At 42.8% G+C, this 22,943-nt stretch overlaps 2 protein-coding genes across 2 annotated transcripts; both read right to left on the bottom strand.

Annotated features, from left to right (window-relative positions):
* Nucleotides 1-4,052: 4,052 nt before the first annotated feature.
* On the bottom strand, nt 4,053-7,612 carry LOC136648402 (protocadherin gamma-A7-like). Its single transcript, XM_066624509.1, has 2 exons — nt 5,246-7,612; nt 4,053-4,268 (listed from the first exon to the last, which is right to left on the bottom strand). Exons 1-2 carry the CDS (start codon nt 7,610-7,612, stop codon nt 4,053-4,055), a joined length of 2,583 nt encoding a protein of 860 aa, XP_066480606.1.
* A 166-nt stretch (nt 7,613-7,778) lies between these two features.
* Nucleotides 7,779-22,596, bottom strand: LOC136648401 (uncharacterized). Its single transcript, XM_066624508.1, has 5 exons — nt 21,105-22,596; nt 20,092-21,023; nt 19,626-19,645; nt 14,172-16,557; nt 7,779-7,892 (listed from the first exon to the last, which is right to left on the bottom strand). Exons 1-5 carry the CDS (start codon nt 22,594-22,596, stop codon nt 7,779-7,781), a joined length of 4,944 nt encoding a protein of 1,647 aa, XP_066480605.1.
* Nucleotides 22,597-22,943: the final 347 nt, after the last annotated feature.

Raw genomic sequence — 22,943 nt, 5'->3', positions numbered from 1 at the left:
CTGTACAAGAGGGACGGGCTTCACTTGAACCAGAATGGAACCAGACTGCTGCTGCATAAATTAAAAAGGTGGCAGAGCAGCTTTTAAACTGATCCCTGGGGGAAACTGACAGGAGCCGAGGGGCATCTGGTTCGGGACTCCTCATCCCTATGGGACGAGGATGGGGAGGTTAGAGAACAACAAGGTAAAGGCAGAGTAGGAGAAGAAATTGGGAATGGAAGCATGATGGGATGTGACAGACGGTTTGGCACAATGAGAGGATGCGGGGACAAAGGAGCTAATAAGCATTCCATGTACAAATGCTTTTATGCAAATGCCTGAAGTCTCTGAGCAAAGATGGGAGAACTGGAATGTCTGGTGACAAAGGAAAACATTGACATAGCGGGCATAACAGAAACCTGGTGGAATGCGGAAAATCAGTGAGATACGCCAATCCCGGGCTATAAACTCTACAGGAGGGACAGGGAGGGGCATTTTGGAGGTGGGGTGGCCATTTACATTAAAGAAGGGATAGAATCCAGCAAAGTAGAGATTGAAGGCAGGTCCGACTCCACCGTAGAATCTCTGTGGGTTAAATTACCAGGCCTGAGGAGCGGTATAATACTGGGGGCATACTATTGTCCTCCAGACCAGAAGGGGACCTTGAAATGAGGAAATAGATCAATGAGGTCTCAAGGAGGGACAGGGTTGTAATCATGGGGGACTTGATCTTCATATAGACCTGCTAATTGGGTAAGAGGCACTTTTTCAAGTGGGTGCTCCTTTTTTTAGCAGGGGGAGAGTAACCGGCCCACCTCACCCCAGCAGTGTCTGTTCTAGTGGCTGTCTGCTGGTATTCATTTGCATCTTTTTAGATTGTGAGCCCTTTTGGGACAGGGAGCCATTAGTTATTTGATTTTTCTCTGTAAACCGCTTTGTGAACTTTTAGGTGAAAAGCAGTATATAAATATTGTTAATAATAATAATAATAATAATAATAATAATAATAATAATAATAATAATAATAATAATAAGAAGAAGAAGAAGAAGAAGAAGAAGAAGAAGAAGAAGAAGACTGGGTCAATTTGTGTTCTGGTCACAAAAGAGAGACCGGGTTCCTTGACATGGTAAATGACTGTGCCTTAGAGCAGCTAGTCATGGAGCCCACCAGAGGACAGGCAACTCTGGATTTAAAATTGTGCGGTACTCAGGACCTGGTTAGAGATGTCAATGTTTCTGGATAAAAAATCCAATACGGGTTACAAGCCATGATGTGTATGTGCAACCTCCTGATTTTAGAAATGGGCTCTGTCAGAATGGCAGATGCAAGGCAGGGCACAAGGATGCAGGTCTCTTGTTATCAGGTTTGCTCCCTGGGGCATTTGGTGGGGCTGCTGTGAGATACAGGAAGCTGGACTAGATGGGCCTATGGCCTGATCCAGTGGGGCTGTTCTTATGTTCTTATGTAATTTTCTTGCATTGTTGCCCCGCAGAAGGCTCTAAACCTGCTAAATCAGTGTTTCTCAACGAGTGGTACAGGTTCCACCAGTGGTACTTGAGGTGGTGTCTGGTGGTACTCGGAGGACCCCTGGACCCCTGCCACCTGGCAGCAAGACCAGGAACATGATACAACAAACTGCTGTTGTAGGAGACTCAGCTCAGTGGGGCAGAGCTCCAAACCATGATTTTCCACACTCAGAAAAAGCTCTCCTGTTCACCCTGAGGCTCTTACTGGTGTTTTTCATGTTACTTCTGGCCTCCCAACCTAGAAGTAACTGGTGATTATGTTATCACCAGTCACATCCAGTGATACTTCAATTAGGTGGACAATGTGAAGTGGTACACTGTGCTAAATTAGACAGAACTGTTCTCATTTATCTAATTGTGTCACTTGCCCAGCACCAGCACTAAAGTATGTTAAGATTGGGCCCTAAGTCTCCTAATCCATACAAAGTTCTTGACCAACATCAACACTTCCTCATTTTTTTTAAAGATGATCTTAGATGTAGTCTCTGTTTATAGCTGAATTTGCCAAAGTAATTTCAATGCCCAACTACATATCTGCAAGTATGGAAAGGACACCTGTTTTTCTGTCCTATTTTATATTAAATTGATCATAAGATTAGAAGGATCAAGATGACAACTCTGTTTGGGATTAGAACAGTATATTAGGGAAGCATTTTGTACTTATTTTACTACTACTACTACTACTACTACTACTACTACTAATAATAATAATAATAATAATACAGGTATTTATATACCGCCTTTCTTGGTCGTCAGATTTCTCCTCAGACTTTAATTCTTTAGTTTACATAGGGATGTTCTAAATCCCCATAGGGATTTTTACAATTGAAGAAAGGTTCTATCTTTCAAGAACCACAACAGTTCAGATGGATCTTTTCTGATCTGGCATCACATTCTGGCCTCCAGTGTCCTCCCACGCAGGCTGACAAGCAGCTCCTTCATCTCTCACTTGAAGGGCGGCCAAGACGCTTCTTCGCTCACACCAAAGAACAGGTGGAATAACTTGACTTGTCAGCTGCTTCAAGGTCTCGCCATTCACGGTGCCGGTGGCCTCGAACTGGCAACCTTTGGATGTTATCTTCAGGCAAACGGAGGCTCTACCCTCTAGACCAGACCTCCTGCCCATTAATGCCCATTAACTACTACCATTAAAGTAACAGCACACCAAGGAACCATGCAGCATCTCCACACCAGCAGGATCACATTGCCTGCATTAAGCACCCCAAAATGTGAATACTAGAGCTGTCTCAGGAACCTCAAGCCAATGTTCCTCCCTCCTTTTCACAAGCAAATACAATAATGTCACATAATGTGGTGGAAAAGATTTCAGCAGGCATGTTCCATGTCCCTCAAGCCTGGTGGGGAGGGACACTTAGCTCAGTAGTACAGCACATGTTTTGCATACAGAAGATTCCAGGTTCAGTCCTTGGCATCTGCAGGTATGCTTCCTCTGCCTTATCCTAATCCCCATCCCAGGACAGTCAATGTTACACCGGCCTCCTTGAACTTCTGCCAGCTAAATAGCTAGTGGAGATCTGAGGAGTCCCATTGGACTGGCTTAGGCTTTACTTGGGGAAGGGGAAAAATATCCCCTTATCCAGAGGAGACCTCCAGCTGCCTCTCAACCTGTGCTGATTATCACACAGGCAATGTGGCCTTGCTGCACCAGCATAGGTTAGCTGTCTCTCATTGAATAATACTTGTAAAAACCTAATTGAAAAATGTGGTTTATGTACAGATTCAGTACTCTATAATTTGGTTTAATTGGCTAAGAACACTGCTATCTCAAAATATGTTGTGCCCCCTTGAGATTGCAAGGAATGGAAGAACCATTACTAAGAACAATAGGCTTGACACTCGAGCAGAGATTCAGACCCCTTAAGTGCCTGGCCTACCTAAGAACCTAAATCAGGCACAGAGACCTCTGGGCTGCTAATAGCTGGGATAGCAGGGCCAGGGGAGGCAAAACAAAATGAGGTCTGGGTGCCAGAAGTAAGGGCCCTATCCTTACTTTCTCACATCTTTGAATGAACAGAATTGGTAGCATTAATGCAAAGTGCCATGTTCAAGAGTGTAAACAGGAATACAATTGGGATTTAGCATTGTAATATATCCACTACTAATAAACTGAGTCACCGTTCAGTTCTGGAAAAGCCTCTTGGAACTTTTTAGATAAAACAAGTGTTAAGGTTATTTATGTTATTCACCGCAGACACCTGCCTATAAGTCGATCCCACAGATAAGTCGAGGGCAGGTTTTGAGCCAGCAATCATGGAATTTTCTACGACCCTCAGATAAGTCGGGGGCTAAACTTAGAGTGGTGTCTGACTATAGTTTTGTCTGATTTTACTTGAGACCAGATCCTGAAAAATAACCCACCACTAATTGTTGAAAAGCATCACTTGCCGGCTCATTTATTCAGAGTGTGACCAAGCCTCTGTACGTCTTTATAGTCAATAGGGCTTACTCCTAGGTAAGTGTGGATCAGATTGTGGCCCAGCGCCCTTCCTGCCAAAGCCTTGCCAAGGGAGGCAATGCAGGCAGGATCACTTTGGGGCATTGCTGGCAAGGAAAAGGGTCTCTCCAGGATCCTTTCCAGCCAGCTGCTTCTGGTTCCTACTTGCTTCCGCCTTCAGGTTCGCTCTCACTCCCTCCTCGCTCTCTCCACACGCCTGACACAAGCGGCTGCGCGAGAGCCGCAGCGGAGGCTTCTGCCTCCGTCCACGCACTGGTGCATCTGAATGCGCCAACGCAGCTCCTGCCTAAGGAGGTGCAAATGTGCTTTATGGCACATTTGCGACCCTCCAGGGCCACCTATACCGGCATAACTGCTGGTTAGGATTGCGCCCTCAGTTACTATGTCCATTTAATTCTACAAGCAGAAGCACAACCACCTTAAGCTCCTGATACCCCGCAATTGAAGTAATATTTCAAGTGGAACTCATGGATCTCACCACAGCTGCAGGTAACCTTTGCCACTATGGAAAACACCACAGATAAAGATGGTTGAGGCTCACTTCAAGGACACTTTTAGTCATGGGACATCTGGCTGGGATGTCCAGGAAAGTCCCATGCACTTGTGTATTAAAAAACTCACATAATTAAAGTAGTCTGCGAGACATGGTGCAGTATATACCAAGCTTCGAATGGGTCCTAGAGAATCCCTCTTAAACTGCAGTCCTATACACACTTTCCTGGGACTAAACCCCACTGAATACAATGGGACTTATTTTGGAGTAGGTGTGCATAGGATTTTACTATCAGTCACTCTCACCTCAACAAGATTGTTCAGTGGCAATCACTAGATCAAACACAACCAAGAAGGCAGCATGTACATGCATTTACCAGCAATGCCAATAGACATTATTAAACTACTACTGAACTATCTCAATCAATAAACAATCTATTTCGATTTTGTGATCTGATTCACATTACAAAAGTCAGGTCCAATTTCAGGACAATTGGTGGAGAAACAGATCAAATAAATTAAAGTAAAATTGACGGATTTTCTAAATCTTAGTTAGATTCATGTTTACCTTAGTTTAAATATCAAGGGTATGAGCTACAGAAAGACAAGATCAACCAAGTGTAAGTATATGTAAAATCATACTGATTTCAAGGGCATTTTGACTGTCCCTGAATTATATGCTTTTATCTATGTTTTCCAAGACAAATCAGGGGAAAACTACTCTTTAAAAAAGTGTTCCATTATGAAACTGAAAAAATGATTTTTACTTACTTGACCTAAATCTGGATCTTCACAACCAAGATTTAAATCAGTAGATCTTGGGATATGATCTTCTGCCTCAAACTGCTGTTTGCTAATCATGGCATTGGAACAATGTCCTTTCGGAAAGTTAATTTGGCTTTTTCCTGAGCCCATGGTCAAGGAAACATCTTGGCAGTAGGAATGAAGAAAAGCACGAACTCCATCAATCCCCATAAACTGTGATACTGGAACGCCATGTAAAGTGCCAAGGCCTGAGTCACACAGCTGTGAATTTTTCCACTTGTGCAACCTGATGGCCAGTAATACCAGAAGGAAGATGAAGAACAAGCAGGAAACAAAAGCCACAGCCACCACCAGGTAGAAAGTGAGATCAGACTGAGAATCTACAGGGGCTGAGATGCTGCTCAGGTCTGAGAGGCTTTCAGGGATGCTGTCAGCCAGCACCACAGTGACAGTGACTGAGGCAGAGAGAGGTGGTTGCCCATTGTCCTTCACTAAAACCACCAGGCTTTGCTTGAGGACATCCTTTTCAAGGAAGAACCGAGTTGTCCTGATCTCCCCAGTATGGAGTCCTACAGTGAAGAGCCCTGGTTCTGTGGCCTTGATCAACTGGTAGGACAGCCAGCCATTCTGGCCAGAATCTTCATCCACTGCCACCACCTTAGTGACCAGGTAGCCTGGCTCAGAGGAGCGAGGGGCCAGCTCTACCCCAGTGGATCCATCTGTGGGAGGGGAAGGGTACAAGATTTCTGGAGCATTGTCATTCTGATCCAGGATGAAGAGAGTCACAGAGACATTGGAACTGAGTGGTGGGGAGCCTCCATCCTGGGCCTTGATATGGAAATGAATCTCCTTAAACTTTTCATAGTCAAAGGCGCTCAAGGCGTAGACAACTCCAGTCTCTGAATTAATAGAAAGGTATGAAGAGAGTGGGGATTCATTCATTTGACTTTCAATGATGGAGTATGCTATTCTTTGGTTCTCCTCCCAGTCTGAATCATCTGCTTTGAGGGAAAATACAGGGGTTCCTTTCTGATTGTTCTCTTCAATGGAGAAAACATAGGTTGAGTGAGCAAAGATTGGAGGGTTGTCATTCTTATCTAAAATCTGAAGTAGGATAATTCTAGAAGAAGACAGAGGTGGAATGCCTTGATCTGTGGCTGTGACAGTGATGTTATAGGCCCCCACCTGTTCCCTGTCCAGTGCTCGAGCAGTGACCAACATGTAATAATTATCAAATGTTTTATTTAGTTGGAAAGGAAGATTAGAAGGAACAGAACACAGGACTTCCCCATTCTTTCCTGAGTCTTCGTCCTGCACATTTAACAAGGCAATGGGAGTTCCTATTTGAGAGTCTTCAGGAACAGAGTTGGTCATTGACCGGACAGTTATTTCAGGTATGTTATCATTAACATCACTTACTATAATTACAACTTTGGATACATCAACTAGTCCTCCCCCATCTGTGCCTTGAACTTCCATTTCATACCGTGCAGATTCTTCGTAATCCAGCTTCCCCACAAGAATTATTTCACCAGTCTCAGAGTTTATGTGAAAAGTCTGAGAAGCCTTGTCAGATATTTTTCTAAACGAGTATGTTATTTCTTGGTTAACTCCTTCATCCAGGTCTGTGGCTTTTACAGTGATTACCGTGTATCCTACAGGCACATTTTCTGCAGTGCTTACTGTGTAGACAGGTTGACTAAAAATGGGAGTATTGTCATTTGCATCAAGGACAATAACATGGATTTGGGTTGTGCCTGATTTGGCTGGACTTCCTCCATCAAAAGCAGTGAGGACAAGATCATGCACATTTTGCTCCTCTCGGTCCAAAGATGTCTCCAAAACAATTTCTGCATACTTCACAGCATCCAGTCCAGTTTGCACATCCAAAGAAAAATATCGACTTGCACTGAGTTTATAACTCTGGACAGAATTAATCCCAAAGTCTGGATCTTGGGCATCATGCAAAGGGAACCGGGTCCCAGCCTCTGTTGTTTCACTGATTTTTAACTGGAGTTTGGCTGATGTAAAGCTTGGAGCATTATCATTAATATCAGTGATTTCTATTTCAATTCTATAAATTTTCATTGAACCAGCTATAATAACTTCACAGCTGAAGAAACACTTTTCTATCTGGGGACAGATCTGTTCTCTGTCTAGTGTCTCCTTAATGTATAAATGTCCATTCTTATTATTTAAAGCAAAATATTCTCTCTTACCTCTGCAAACAAAGGTGACTCCATGATGCGAGAAATCTTTTATATCCAGGTCAAGATCCTTTGCAATATTCCCCACAAAGGAACCTTTTGGCATTTCTTCAGGAATTGAATAATGAATTTTCTCAGAAACAGCCTCCCAAGTATTGCAAAACATGATGATAAAAATTAAAACTGGAGTACTGTAGTCCCAGAGACTGAGGTACCTTCTTGTGAAAGCCATTCCTCTTTGTTTTAATGTTGTCTCCTTATCCTCAGTCCTAAATGGAGGTACCCTGAATTACCCTGTGCCAATATTTCCGGGGGGGGGGGGAATTCATCTGTTAATACAAAGGGTGGCTTCCTAGAGCTTCCTTTTGGTTCAGCTCAAATCGCTTCTTTCCCTTTTCTTTATTCTTCTCTAGATTGAGCAGCATTGCGGAATTGCAATTCTCCTCCTGGTTGGTGAACAGCGACACCCAGAGGCTTAATCAAAAACTGCACTCTAAACTGATGTCTGAATTTTTGCCCTGTTCATTCAGACGTGACTCGTTCCACTGTAAGCAAATCTCAGTAATCTCCAGAGGAGAAGGTGTGGTGTGAAATGCTTCTGAGAACATTGCTTTAGATTATAGTGAAGCAGAATTTGTGCATCCTGTTCCTGTTGCAATGCATTTGGAGGTTAATTTTATGTGTAAATACTCATCAGGGACATTGGTATCAGTTTTCTACAAAGGACTCTCACCTTTCACATTTTTTCTGAGGAAGGCAAAAGACTAGGGGGAGCCTGTTCCAGTTAAACTGAAGCACTTCTGTTAGATTAACTCAAAAGAATTATGGATCTGACTGCAATACATTGGAAAGTGTTTTAAGGGTCACTATGTTGTAGAGATGTTGCCTCGTTATTTCATATTTTGCAGATGATTCTCACATACACTTCCAATAATTGATGTATTAATAAATTCCCATTCATATGTGAACCTGATAACTAGGATATGGCTCCCCACCTTACCGTTTTTGAGGAGCACGATAGTTTAGATACATCCTATGTGTTCTATAAAATATTGAGTAGTAACATCTCTTTCAAGTACAGAGATGAGACATGGAAGGAAATAACAAGTTCAAGCATCATTCAGTACAGATAGTACACTGTGTTCCTAAGGGTCTTGTTTGTTTGTTTTTGCTGGTCAGTTGGTTGTAAAATGTGTGGGTTTGGAATTTGCAAGCTCTGAAGGCAAGTTTAGTTTAATTCTTTTTCTCCTAAATTTTAAGGTTTAATCTGAATATGCTCCCCCCCAATCTGAACAAAGGTTGCCTTTTAATCACTCCTTGGGTTTACAACAAAACCTTAGGAACAATGTGGCTGTCACAAGTCTGTTGATACCCTCTGAGTCAGAAGAAGGTCTTTCCACTTCATCCCATGGGGGTGCACTTCTACTTTTCCTCCACCTTCTTCATTTCTTCCCCCCATAAATGGAGAGCATGCTTCTCCTCTTTCCCCTGCTTCATTGGGGTGCAATTTGTGCAGGTAATGTAAAACAGTTGAAGTTGCAGAAACCTGGAGGAATTCAGAAAAGCAACTTGTTCCAATCAAGTCCCAGCTTTAGCTGAGCTCTAAAATGCTTCTCAGGTCCTACTCCAGTCTTGCAGAGTGAGGACTCCTACAGGCCTGGAGCCAAGCATGTCACTGCTTCTTAGACATGTTTTGCATAATCCATTAAACCCAGGGAAGTTTGTAATGGCTGAGCAGAATTAGCAAACCAAGGAAATAATACAAACCCTTAACGCAATCTTAACTAGACAGTCCCTAGTTTAAGTTAGCTCACGGAATCCCCAGTAATTTCACTCATGGCTGAGCAAGTGCTCCTCTCTGCACTGCTGATGAATGGGTCACTAAGGTAAGTGGAAGAGAACCACACCCACTTCCTTTAGGCCAGGAAATTTACAACTTTGCATTGGTGTTGTCATCAAGATCGCTGATAGGAGGAGTGGATCCACCTGGCAACTCCATCCCATCCACCCCTTTGACCTGGATGGACAGCTTTGGCTGCCCAGTTGCTAAGTGCATACCAATTCTAGAAGATGGGCTAGCCATCTCAGACAGGAAGAGAAGCCCTGAATGTTACTTTTCCAATGAAGGACAAAGGGTACCTGAAAGAGATGCATTGCCATTTTTAGGTGCTGAGCTTCACAGGAGCTTCTAGGAAGTTAAAAGTGTCCAAAACCACAGGGAAATAGACAGGAGGGCAGGGGATTCATCACAAGCAGTACATAAACATTCTTCATAATACTGTAATGATACTGAGGTTACATGGCAGGCACTTGGTGTAGTGAATTTATGCTGATAGGGAAGTCCCTGAGCAATTTGCAACTTGCCACTGGTTTCCCTTGGTCAGCTAGTACTGCCCATCATTATGACCTCTGTAACCTTTGAATTCACAAGAATTTACCCTTGACTTTGTTAGAACAGCAATCCAGGCAGAAAACACTGTCACACTGCTGTACCTGCCAACACTTATCCAGTGATAAAGTCTGTTCAGGGAGCTGAGCTGGAGCTTCCCACCACTGCAAGAGTCAATGGGAAAGGTAGGATTCTGATTCCCCCTGCACTCCATCAAAGAGAAGGGCTGGACAGAGATGTGTATGTTTTGTACCAGCACTTGCAGAATTACCTCTGCATTGCTGCCATACCTCTCTGGACCCTGGAGGTGAACAAAAGAACTGTAACTAAATACATATATCTAGCAAGGGCATCAGTAGGTATTATTATCATTATTATCATTATTATTCAATTTTTGCAGTCATGTTGTTTTTGACTGGATTTTGTATATATCCACCTATCAAGTCCTTCCCAAGGGTCTAGGATAGGCAGCTATTTTTTTTATAGTGTTACAAATTTCGCCATAGTATATGTGCTGTTCCTAGTAAGGCAGCCTTTTGTAATTGACTGGTGGTGCTTGTGCTCATCCCGATGGTGTCCAAGTGCTTTTCCAGGTGTTTTGGGATCGCACCCAAGGCCCCTATGACTATTGGGATTACTCTTACTTTCTTGGGCCACAGTTTTTCAATTGCTATTATTATCATCATCATTATTATGAGATTTTTGCACAGTCAGGTAGGTGTTTGTTTTATCCAGACATAAGTCCTTCCCAAGGACCTGGGATGCCTGATTTTTATCCTATTTTGCTGTTATAAATATCATCGCAAGATGTGAGGTGTTCCTAGTAAAGCTGCTTTTTGTGGTTGGTGGATTGCAATTTCTGTGGCCCCAATGCTGTTCAGGTGCTCTTCAAGGTGTTTTGGAATAGCACTGAGGGCGCCAATTACCACTGGGATCACTTTAGTCTTCTTTATGATGATGATGATGATGAATTTATTGCAAAAGGAACTTTCTTCATATATTTCAGAACTGAACAATATTTATGCTGGGAACCCACTTTTCAAAAGCAACAAATGCAAAAATGAAAGAAGACTCAAACTTTGAAGACTGCGTATTTTCTTTTTTAGTTCTTTGAGGAAACAACAGATAATTAGTGTGTGGATTGCTTCTGTTCACAGCATGAGGGTTTCCTGTCCTGTCTTGTTTTTTAAATAATCAATACGGAAGGCAGAATGAGTCTCATGGAATGTCCCGAGATAGGAGTGATACTCTAATTTCTGCTTTGGAGCTGGAGTACAAGACAGAGTAATGAGCAAGGCCTCTGAGAGGAATTTTATCAGGGGGTACAAAGTTTCTTTTGGGCCCCCTCCCAAAGAGGGAGGGGGTAAAACAGACTGGGGGTGGTGGCAATGGGGGTGGGCAGAATGGGGGCAAAACAGGCAGGGGGAAAGTGGCAACAGCCAGAACAGTCTTTGGAGCCCAGGTCTACCAGTCTTCCCCATGCAGAGTTCAGACCTACTTGCCTGCCTGGCATTGGCAGCTAGATACAGCATCCTGCAAGGATAGTGAGCTGGCTGAGCTTGGAAAATGGAAGATCCCAGAAAATTTCTGGGCCCCCTCCTTTCGCTCCTGGGCCCCTTTTCTGACCCTGGGCCTGGGTACAAATTACCCCCTTTACCCCCCCCTCCTAGGCCCTGGTAGTGAGTAATGAGGCAATAAGACCCAAATCCTAACCAACGTTTCAGCATAGCTGTTGCAGTGGGGTGTGTGCTGCATCCTGCAGGTGGGTGGCACTCACGGAGGCCTCCTCAAAGTAAGAGAATGTTTGTTCCTTTACCTTGGAGCTGCATAGTTCTTATTGTGCCCTAAGTAACATAAAGGATATCTGGAAACTTCATTTTAAGGCATATATCAAGGGTTATGAGGAAACTGGTGGTTAAAGGCATCAACCTAACAGGTACAACAATGTAAATCAATAACAGGAATCACTTTAAGAACAGCAGCATAAGCTCTTCAGTCCACATCCTTTTAACTCCATCCCAGACAGACAGATCAGCAGCAGTACAGTTCCAGCACTCAGATTGGGTGGGATCTTCTTGGCAAGCTGTCTAGGAGTTGGCAGCCCCAAGATGGGAGGAAGAGGCTGCTGATGGTGTTTGCTCTCTCTAATCAGTCTCTCCTCCACCCCAAATACCAAGTCCTTCCACAGCTGGTCTAAATTGTTTTCACAGCACTGCTGCTGCCTCAGTTGAGAGGGTAGAGTTTTCTGCCACATCAAGGAGGAGGTAAGGGGCCACTGTGATCCAGAGCTCCGTTCCTACCACACAGGTAGGGATTTGCTGTTAAGAATGATTGAAAACTCCTCCTCTGAAAGTTACACACAATATTTAAGTCATCGTAGCATTTTTCTTTTACAGTGTGGTGGTCCCAGCCACAACACAGGAAAGCTTGTGCCTACACTGGAATTGCCTTCCCAGATCCCACGCTGCCCTGCGACTATGACATGTAGCTTAAGATGGGCATTATACAGTCCTCATACAGAATGCTTTTCATTCTTGATAATTTCATTTGCCCTTCCCTGTACTTAGCTATGTATTTTCCTTTTTCCAGGTATGCTACACCCTTTGTAAGATGGAGGTGGCCCAAACTTCACAATGTTCTCAACATAATGGCCATGAAAAGATTTTCTGCATTACTGTGTTCCCATTCTCTTCTGATGGTTGCTGCCTGCCCTGAGAAGAGATGTTTCCATAATTTCCTGAAGAAATTCTGAAGTAATGACTCTATAATCTCTTTTTTTTAAAAAATTCCCAACAGGATACATTTTCTCAGTACCCCTATTGTTAAGAACTCCCTGCTTCCCCAAATTTTGAGAAGTTCCAGGCAGGGCTGGCCCAACCATGTGGCCAACTGAAGCAGTCACCTTAGGCAGCAGATTGGAGGGGGGCACCCATCTCTGTCCACCTACATGTCTCCAATGCCTCCTTCTCCTTTCCCCTCTCTGGATTCGAAAAGGAAGAAGGGGGCAGAGAGGAAGTGTGGAGGGGAGGAGAATGCTGAACTAAAAAATTAGAGAGGGGGAGGAACAGAGGCTGGCACATCATCAGGTAAGGGGAGCAGTGTTTAGCTTGTCACCTTGGTTGAGGTTGAGGACTTGGGTTGGCCCTGATTCCAGGGACAACTATATTCAGGCTTGGTTTCCTTTGGAGGAGAGAGAGCACTGGAGACTTAAGGTGTTTTTGAAATATTTGATTCATCTACAAAAATGGCAGTGGAAGTAAATAATACACCCTCTCCTACACCACTTCACATCAGATGCCCAGAGAAAAGCACCCTACACTCCAAGTTCTTTCATTAGTTCCTATCTCTCCCAAATGGAAAGCTGCTTTTCTTCACACTCCTACCTCCCACCAGCCTTTTCTTGTAGCCAGGGAAAAGTCATCTTCTCAAAAGCTCAGAAACCTCCCAATATAAGGGCCAATGAGCTACACCAGCCACACCTTCTGGACCATTAACAAGCAATCCGCTTAACAAAAGGAATAGAGAAGTATGCCTTAAGTGGACAGAACTGCTTGACTGTATGCTTGAACTGCTGTCAACAGGAGCAAGTCTGTTCCTGCATGCTATTTGTTGTGCTAATATAACTATATGCTAATGATATATAGGGCTTCTGTTGACCCAAACATTGATCAGATGCTATGTAGGTGATTTAGTTCTGTTCCTTTTTCTCCTACACAACTTCTCTCCATCCATATATGGTAAGTATATGCTGGAGTCTAACACTGTGGCAACCATCTCATGATGCCAAAGAGCATTGCAGCTCTCCTAAAACTTCTACCTTGTTAAAAAGACAATCTAACTTTTCCATTACTTATCCAAAGCATATCTGAAGGGGTTATCCCAGTATTTAATGCAAGTTATTTACAAATAGGATCTTTAGGCAGAAGATATAAGATGAGTTTCCAAACAATGAATTGGCTTTGTTACTTAGATCATAGCAGACCCCGCCACCACATGGGACAAATGCTAAAGAAGAAGATAGTTACTCTTACTCTCCAGGATATTAAAATTTTACCCTGATTGAATGTTTGAACTGAATAACTGAATGAATTGAATGACTAAATAATTAGAATCAATAAAGAAAAGGCTTTATCAGTTACAAGAAGGCAGTTAATTACTAAAAATATTTATCTCTGTACATCTTTATCACAAGAAGTATAAACAGGCTTTTTCTAAGCTTTCTTATTAAAGAATTTCATTTAATGAGGTTTCAGAAAACAAAGTCTCTTTCAAAAAGGGTCAAAGTTTTATTTTAAACTTTAAAGCAAAAAAGCAGTATTGAAAGTGACAAGCTTACCCGACCAGCTGCTTCCTCCTTGATGGTGTTGGAAGAATCATCTATGATTAACAAAGGATCTGGATGATCAGGTACCTGCTGTGGTGTCAGGGTATTTGTACAGCTTCCAATTGGAAAAAGAATTTGGCTCTTCCGAGAGCCTGAAGTCAATGAAACCTCCTGACAATAAGACTGAAGAAATGCCCGGACTCCGTCAATGCCCACAAACTGTGAAACTGGAACTCCATTGAAATGCACATTTCCAGAATCACATGTTTGAGAATTTCTCCACTTGTGCAACTTGATGGCCAGCAATACCAGAAGGAAGGTGAAGAACAAGCAGGATACAAAAGCCACAGCTACCACCAGGTAGAAAGTGAGATCAGATTGAGAATCTATAGGGGATGAGATGCTGCTCAAGTCTGAGAGGATTTCAGAGATGCTGTCAGCCAGCACCACAGTGACAGTGACTGAGGCAGAGAGAGATGGCTGCCCATTGTCCTTCACTAAAACCACCAGGCTTTGCTTGAGGACATCCTTCTCCAGAAAGAACCGGGTTGTCCTGATCTCTCCAGTGTGGAGTCCTACAGTAAAGAGCCCTGGCTCTGTGGCCTTGATCAGCTGGTAGGAGAGCCACCCATTCTGGCCAGAGTCCGTATCCACAGCCACCACCTTAGTGACCAGGTAGCCTGGCTCAGAGGAGTGAGGGGCTAGCTCTACTCCAGTGGAGCCATCAGTGGGAGAGGAAGGGTACAAGATTTCTGGAACATTGTCATTCTGATCCAGGATGAAGAGAGTCACAGAAACGTTTGAGCTGAGTGGTGGGGAGCCTCCATCTTGGGCCTTCACCTGGAAGTGAATCTCCCTGAACTCTTCGTAATCAAAGGAGCGCAGGGCATGGACAACCCCAGTCTCAGAGTTAATAGAAAGATAGGAAGAGAATTGAGGGTTGTTCAGCTCACTTTCAATGATGGAATAAGTAACTTTGCCATTCTCCTTTGAGTCTGGATCCTTTGCTTTCAAAGTGAAAATTGAAACTCCAGCTGGAGCATTTTCTGCAAGTGATGAAATGTAGGACTTCTCTTTAAAAGTGGGCGGGTTATCATTTTTGTCTAATATTTTTAATGGAATGATGGTTGTAGTGGAGAGTGGAGGGTTTCCCTTATCTGTTACTGCAATAGTCACATTGTAATCAGAGATCTTTTCTCGGTCCAGGGCTCTGTCAATTACTAAACTGTAATAATTATCAAAAGTTTTCTCTAGGTAAAATGGTAGGTTCCCAAGGATGGAGCATATGACAACTCCGTTGTCTCCTGAATCCCTGTCTATTACTTTTAACATTCCAATTACCGTCCCTTGTGGGGAATCTTCACTCACAGCATTAGTGATGGATGTTACTGTAATTTCTGGTGCATTATCATTTACATCAGTAACCATCAGCAAAATATTTGCTCGCCCTGAAAGACCCCTTCCATCACGGGCTTGAACCTCCATTTCATACAAATTACGCTCTTCAAAATCCAGGTTGTTCCTCACTCTCACTTCTCCAGTCTTGGAATCCAAATGGAAAACATTTGAAGTTTTTTCTGATATCTGCCTAAATGCATAGGTTATCTCTGAATTAATGCCTTCATCCACATCTGTAGCACTGACTTTTAACAGCAAGGAATGTACAGGAACATTCTCCATAGTGGTCACTTTATAAACAGACTGAGAAAAAACTGGAGCATTGTCATTCGCATCTTCAACAATCACTTTGATGTGCGCAGTTCCAGATTTCACAGGATCCCCTCCATCACTGGCTGTAAGGATTAACTCATGGACTGCCTCTTCTTCCCGATCCAAGGATTTTTCCAACACTAACTCAGCATATTTGGCTCCACCAGCTGCCATTTGTACATCAAGAAAAAAGTGTCTGTTAGAGCTGAGTTGGTAGCTCTGTAAAGAGTTCAGTCCTAAATCTGGGTCTTGTGCATCTGGAAGAAGAAAACGGGACCCTGTGGCTGTATGTTCTGGAACTTTTAACTGGAATGCATCCACCTGGAAGGTCGGTGCATTATCGTTAATATCTTCAATTTCAATTTCTACTGTATAAATCTTCAGCTGTTCCTGAGCAAGTATCTCTAACTTCAGTGTACAAGTTAATATTCCTCCACATATTTCTTCTCTATCCACTCTTTCATGAATGCTTAAATAACCATTCTGGACATTCAGAGCAAAATACTTTGTCCTACCTTCCGTAATAATCCGGACACCTCCACTCGAGAGCTGCTTCAGATCCAACCCGACGTCCTTTGTGATATTGCCCACGAAAGAGCCTTCTTGAAGTTCCTCAGGAATTGAATAATGAATCTGCCCAGAAACCACTTGCAAAACAGTTGCCAAAACAAGGTAGGATAACGCTCTCCTTTTATCCACAAATGTTTGTGCAGGAGCCATTTCAACTTAGGCAAAGCTTTTGATCCTCCTTTCAGTCCATAAATGCTAATATTTATCTTCAGATATGTCTGGTGTATCTTTTCATGAAAAAGAGTATTATTAAGCCTTTCCTTTTGTAGTCCTTCCAACAAGATCTGTTCCTTTCTCATTTAGTGTAGGAGACCAGAGTATAAGATCTTCCGTATTGCTGCAGAGCAATAGGATAACATAGAATTTTCTCTCCATGCTAGTCAACAGTGACACCCAATGTCTCAACCAGGAAGTACAGTATTTTAAAAGTTACAAAGTATTTTCAATATTCTTTTACAGAATAGTGTACATTTTTCCTTCAATTTTATAAGAAGTATGAAAATAAATCTCAATCTTTGCCAAAATTTGTCAGTCTCAAGGAAATCAATTTGCTATTTTTAAATGCATCAATTACAGTAAGGGTCCAATCCTACCCGTCCAGTGCGGATGCAGCCCTAAGGTAAGGGAACAAACATTCCTTTACATTGAGGAGGCCTCCATGACTGTTCCCCTCCCACCACAAGATGCAGAACACACCCCATTGGCACAGCTGCATCAGTACTGGAAAGTTGGATAGGATTGGGCCCGTAGACATTGTGAAATACTACTCCTCCTCACCTGTAGACTGAAATTCAAAATAATACAAAATTATCTATATTTGGAGTGTATCTTATAAAGTCAATAATACAAAGCCTGCAAAATGTGTGACAATAGTTTACTGAGTGCCCAATCCTATCCAATTTTCCAGGGCCAGTGGAGTGATGCTAATGGGGTGTCCTTTGGTGGAGAGGCAGTCACTGAGGCCTCCTCAAGGTATGGGAACATTTGGTCCCTTACCTTGGGGTTACATTCCAGCTGCACTGGTGCTGGAAATTTGGATAAGATTTGGCCCTGAGGCTGCTATCCTATCCACACTTTCCTGGGAGTAAGCACTATAGAACACAATGAGGCTTACTTCTGAGTAGACATATATAGGTTTGTGCCCTCAGTCAGCCCTTTTCATTGGGGCCGATTACTCGGATTCAAGATATAATTTCTATTTTCATCTAATTTAAACTGAATACAAAATTCTAAAATGCTAGCATTTCCACATTGTCTGATCTCATATTATTGTGTAAATAAATTGCATTGTTATAATCATGTCTATTTAGTAAAGGTGCATTCATGAATTTGGGCATACAATGTATCTCCAACAAAGAATAAAGAAAAAAAGATAGGAACTGAATTATGGCCAGAACTTTAATATTAAACCAGCATGACCTTCAGCAAGTTAACTGTACTCCAATCATCAGGATATACCAACATGAAAAAACAGTGCAATTCTATGCACATGTGTTTGAGATAAGATGTCACAGGTGCCAGTGAAATGTACCAAATAAATGTATTTAGGATCAGTGTGTATTTTTATGCAACACTTCTCTTGAAATTACAGTCATTGGCACAAATGACAATTTGTATTGTAAACTGTGGCTTCACCCAGATGTAACTTCTTTCTTTTTCCTCTCCTCTTTTCCAAGTTCAAATGTAGCCTTTTCCTCTCTCTCTGTCATTAAAATCATCACATGCTAATTTATTTCGTTATCTGGGTGGCAGTGTGCATAACAAAGACAGGGGTTTGTTTCAATCTTTGTATAATATAATCTTTGTATAATCTTTGTATAATAAAAGTAAGAACACTGATAAACATCCAATAGATCTCCCAGAAGACTATGCTAAGTACATAAAAATTGCTGGAATTAAGGGGGGGGGGGAAAGTCTAGAATGGCTGGTGGGAACTAATGTACATATCTTAAGTATGTATGTGTTTAATTGTAAGAAGCACAAATAGGAGTGTATAATGTAAATTAATGTGAGATTTTTAGATACCTGTCCCACCCTGAAAAAAATATGGCTAGCTCTTGTTATTTGGTGTGCTCCCTGAGGCATTTGGTGGGCCACTGTGAGATACAGGAAGCTGGACTAGATGGGCCTAGGGCCTGATCCAGTGGGGCTGTTCTTATGTTCTTAAAACCCTGAGGATAGATGCACAAGGGGTGGTTGGTGAGATAATGCTGCTGGTGCTGTGTTCCACCAGTGCCTGTTCAGTGAGTGTTGAGTCAAGAGCTGAAACCAGCAGGATGCAGTTCTGCCGCAAGAGAAACTAGAAACCTGTCCTAGTGTTTCTGTAGAAAGCTGGAGCCTACTGTTTTACTTGCTGGGAGAAGAGACTGCCGATTCACTTGCTTGAGGAACACAGGTTGTGGCCCTGAAAAAGAGTCAGCTCACTTTGTTGACCAAAACAATCCAACCTCAAGGAGCAGGAATCCAGAGGTTGGTGACTTCTGGAGTCAAGACTGAGAAAAAATAGCTGGACAACCTCTTGTTGTCCTGCAGCTGAAGAGATCTAGCCTGGTCCTCTAAAGCTAACAACCTAACTCTGCAAGATCATTCTAACAACAGCGGAACTCTGCCAAGACTATACAAACAGTTAAAAAAGAATGCATTCCTGATCCAGAGATGTGCTGAGCCTGTGGATATAGGTAGGCACTTTTAAAAAAGTGGACATTGTAAAGTACAGTGATTAAGGGTGTTTCTTGGACAGTTCTAATCTCTCCGGTGTGGAGTCAAACAGTGAAGAGTCCTGGCTCGGTGGCTTTGATCAGCTGATAGACACGTCAGACATTTTGGTCAGAATCTGCATCCACAGCCACCACGTTACTCGCAGAAGCTGGCTCACAGAAGATAGGGGCCAGCTCTACTCCAATGGAACCGTCATTGGGAGGGGAAGGGTGAAGGGGAAAGGGAGGGGAAGGTGATACATTTTTGTTTTTTTTTTTAAGTGTCAAAGGCAGCACCTAAGGATCCCACTGATGATATTGCCACACCTGCTGGAAGAGGTATCCTGGAGTTCCACTCCCCCTTCTTCCCCTCAACCACACTCCTGCCCCCAAAACCTACCACTGAGATTGGTTCTGTATAATATATAGTGTATATAATATACATATAATAATATAATAAACAATGAATATGGTTGAAACAGTAACTCACCAAGAGCAGTGCACATCTTGCTAGGGAGACAGGTAATTAAATTCAGCAAGCAACAAATCCAAGTATCACCTACTCTAGAAATATTGGAACAGAACATTTAAATATCAAATTTCCTTTATATTAAATGTTTCCATTACTTCCCAGCAATGCCTTGCAGGCACAGTCCTTCCATTGCAGAACAGATGAGTACAAACAAGGTGCTAAGAACGACAACGTAAAGAAGCTCCTCACTTTCTCACTTTAGGAAATATAACCTAACTACAAGTTGCAGGTGATATATACTTAAGCTACGTTAAATGAACTTAAAAATTTACCTTGCACACCCATAATTCAAAACCACATCTAAGCACCTCACAGCTCAGTGCCTGAGGACAGATTTATTCTAAGTCTCTTAAGAAATTCAACATGGTTGTGTTCTGGACATGGTAAACTTTCTTCAAGCTTTATAACAGAAAACAAAACTCACCTGCTCAGTGTTCTGTCTTTCTTTATCAATGCTTGAATCTTCCAGAGTTACTAAAGGACCTAATTTAACAGGTGCCTGCTGAGGTGTCAAAGTATCTGCACAACTTCCAATGGGAAAAATAATTTGACTCTTTTGGGAGCAGGTGGTAAGTGAACCCTCAGGACAATAAGAGTGAAGAAATGCGCGGACTCCATCAATGCCCACAAACTGGGAGACTGGAACACCAGTGAAATTCACGTTTCCTGAGTCAAACAGCTGCTGTGAATTTCTCCACTGTTGCAACCTGATGGCCAGCAATACCAGGAGGAAGGTGAAGAACAAGCAAGAGACAAAAGCCACAGCCACCACCAGGTAGAAGGTGAGGTCCGACTGAGGTTCTGCAGGAGCCGAGGCGCTGCTCAGGTCTGAAAGGATTTCAGGGATGCTATCAGCCAGCACTACGGTGACAGTGACGGAGGCAGAGAGAGAGGGCTGTCCATTGTCCTTCACTAAAACCACCAGGCTTTGCTTGAGGACATCCTTTTCAAGGAAGAACCGAGTTGTCCTGATCTCTCCAGTGTGGAGTCCTACAGTAAAGAGCCCTGGCTCGGTGGCCTTGATCAGCTGATAGGAAAGCCACCCATTTTGACCAGAGTCTGCATCCACAGCCACCACCTTAGTGACCAGATAGCCTGGCTCAGAGGAACGAGGGGCCAGTTCTACCCCTGTAGAGCCATCAGTGGGAGGGGAAGGGTACAAAATTTCTGGAGCATTGTCATTCTGATCCAGGATGAAGAGAGTCACTGAGACATTGGAGCTGAGTGGTGGGGAGCCTCCATCCTGGGCCTTGACCTGGAACTGGATCTTCTGAATCTCTTCATAATCAAAGGAACATAGAGTATAGACTGCTCCAGTCTCAGAGTTAATAGAGAGACAGGAAGAAAGAAAGGAGTCTCCAGCTAAAATCTTATGCACACTTACCTGGGTATAAGTCCCATTGAATTCAGTGCGGCTTGAGTACACAGGCATAGGGCTGAGATGCGAGTTATTTCTTTCAAAGATGGAATACATTATTCTGCCATTCTCTCCACAATCAGGGTCGTGTGCCTTCAAAACCATAATCACATCACTCCTTTGGTTATTCTCCTCAATATAAAAAGTGAAGGCTGCAGTTTTAAATGTGGGTGGGTTGTCATTTTCATCCAATATTTCCAATGGGAAATACGCAGTTGCTGAGAGTGAGGGGCTCCCTTGGTCGCTTGCTGTGATTGTTATGTTATATTCTGAGACCGTCTCCCTGTCCAGGACACCATCAATCTCCACACTGTAGTAACTGTCCAATGATTTCTTCAATAGAAACGGAAGGTTTGCTGGTATGGAGCAAGTGACCTCTCCGTTTATGCCATCATCTCTGTCATTTATATTGATAAGGGCCAGTACGCTTCCCAGAGGAGAACCTTCTGCAACCTTGCTGACAAGCGGCGTAATTGTGATCTCTGGGGCATTGTCATTTGTATCTATGATTCTTATTACTACTCTGGCACGGGTAGACAATCCAGGTTCATCTTGGGCTTGCACTTCAATTTCATGTAGTTTCACATCTTCAAAGTCAACATTTCCAATGGTCGAGATTTGCCCAATAGTAGAATCCAAGTGGAATATTTTGGAAGCTTTCTCTGAAATTTTTCTAAATGAATATGTTACCTTCGCATTTATTCCCTCGTCAGGGTCAGTTGCATTCAGTATTAGTACCGGGGACCCTTTTGGGATGTTTTCCATAATATTCAGCTCATACACAGCCTTGCTAAAATGAGGAGCATTGTCATTTGTGTCTACAACAGCAACACAAATTCTGACAGTACCAGACCTGACTGGTTCTCCATTGTCAGCAGCAGTGAGAATCAACCGGTGCATTTTCTCTGCTTCTCGATCTAATAACCTTTCAAGGACAAGTTCTGCATATTTTACTCCATCAACTCCAGTTTGTACATCTAGAGAAAAGTGTTTGTTACTGCTGAGATAGTAGTCCTGGAGAGAATTGATCCCCAGATCTGGATCCTGAGCCTCTGGTAAAAGAAATCGTGCTCCAGGACTTGTGTTTTCTGCAATTTTGAACTCTAACTCTTCCACAGGGAAACTAGGAGAGTTATCATTGACATCTGTTACTTCAACTTTAATGGTAAAAAACTTCATCTTATCCTTGACAAACATTTCAAAATGTAACACACATTTCTCCAGCTGGTGGCAAACCTGCTCCCTGTCAATTACTTCACTGACAAACAAATAACCATTTCTCAAATCAAGGGCAAAATACTGCTTCTGACCTCTGGAAATGATTTGGATGTCACCACTTGACAACCCCTTTCTAGGCAGATCAAGATCCTTTGCAATATCTCCAACAAAAGAGCCTTTCTCCAGTTCCTCAGGGATTAAATAATGGATTTGCCCAGAAGCTGCTTCCCAAGCATTGAGCAGCACAAAGCAAAGTAGAATTCTCCCTCGGTGGCATAGTCTCCTTTCAGCCATTTCAAGAGAGACACTGACAAGGTTGCAGTAGTGCTGTACTTACAGAATAGTTGGAGAGGGCTGCTGCAAAACCTCCAAAGATTGCATAAATTCTTCCCACTGCATATCCAGACACAAAGACTGTGAGTCTGAGCTTTGTGTGTTCTCAGCTGAATGAGAAGAGAGCTGGGCTGGTCCGAACTACAAGTCTTGCATCTTATGAGCAAACAGCGACACTCAGAGGTTCAACCAATAAATGCACTTCTGCTAACCCTTTCCCCTCAGTCCTTTCCAAGAAAAGAAAAGAAAAACATCCAATACTTCAAGTAGCAACAGATATAAATTTATAAACTGCCTATTATATCTAA

This window comes from Tiliqua scincoides, chromosome 4 (genome assembly GCF_035046505.1).
Source record: "Tiliqua scincoides isolate rTilSci1 chromosome 4, rTilSci1.hap2, whole genome shotgun sequence".
Classification (NCBI taxonomy): Eukaryota; Metazoa; Chordata; class Lepidosauria; order Squamata; family Scincidae; genus Tiliqua; species Tiliqua scincoides.
This window is presented reverse-complemented; position numbering and strand designations above follow the sequence as displayed.

Bases quoted from the DNA above. Each gene is read 5' to 3' on its own strand.
- LOC136648401 (XM_066624508.1), bottom strand. From the start codon at position 22,596: ATGGCTGAAAGGAGACTATGCCACCGAGGGAGAATTCTACTTTGCTTT. The intron at 21,024-21,104 runs GCCCTATGCCTG...TTTTAGCTGGAG, and splicing joins AAGAAATAACTCGCATCTCA to ACTCCTTTCTTTCTTCCTGT. The intron at 19,646-20,091 runs GTGAGTTTTGTT...CTGTCTCCCTAG, and splicing joins AAAGACAGAACACTGAGCAG to CAAGATGTGCACTGCTCTTG.
- LOC136648402 (XM_066624509.1), bottom strand. From the start codon at position 7,612: ATGTTTTGCAATACTTGGGAGGCTGTTTCTGAGAAAATTCATTATTCA. The intron at 4,269-5,245 runs GTAAGTAAAAAT...GCACCTCCTTAG, and splicing joins AAGATCCAGATTTAGGTCAA to GCAGGAGCTGCGTTGGCGCA.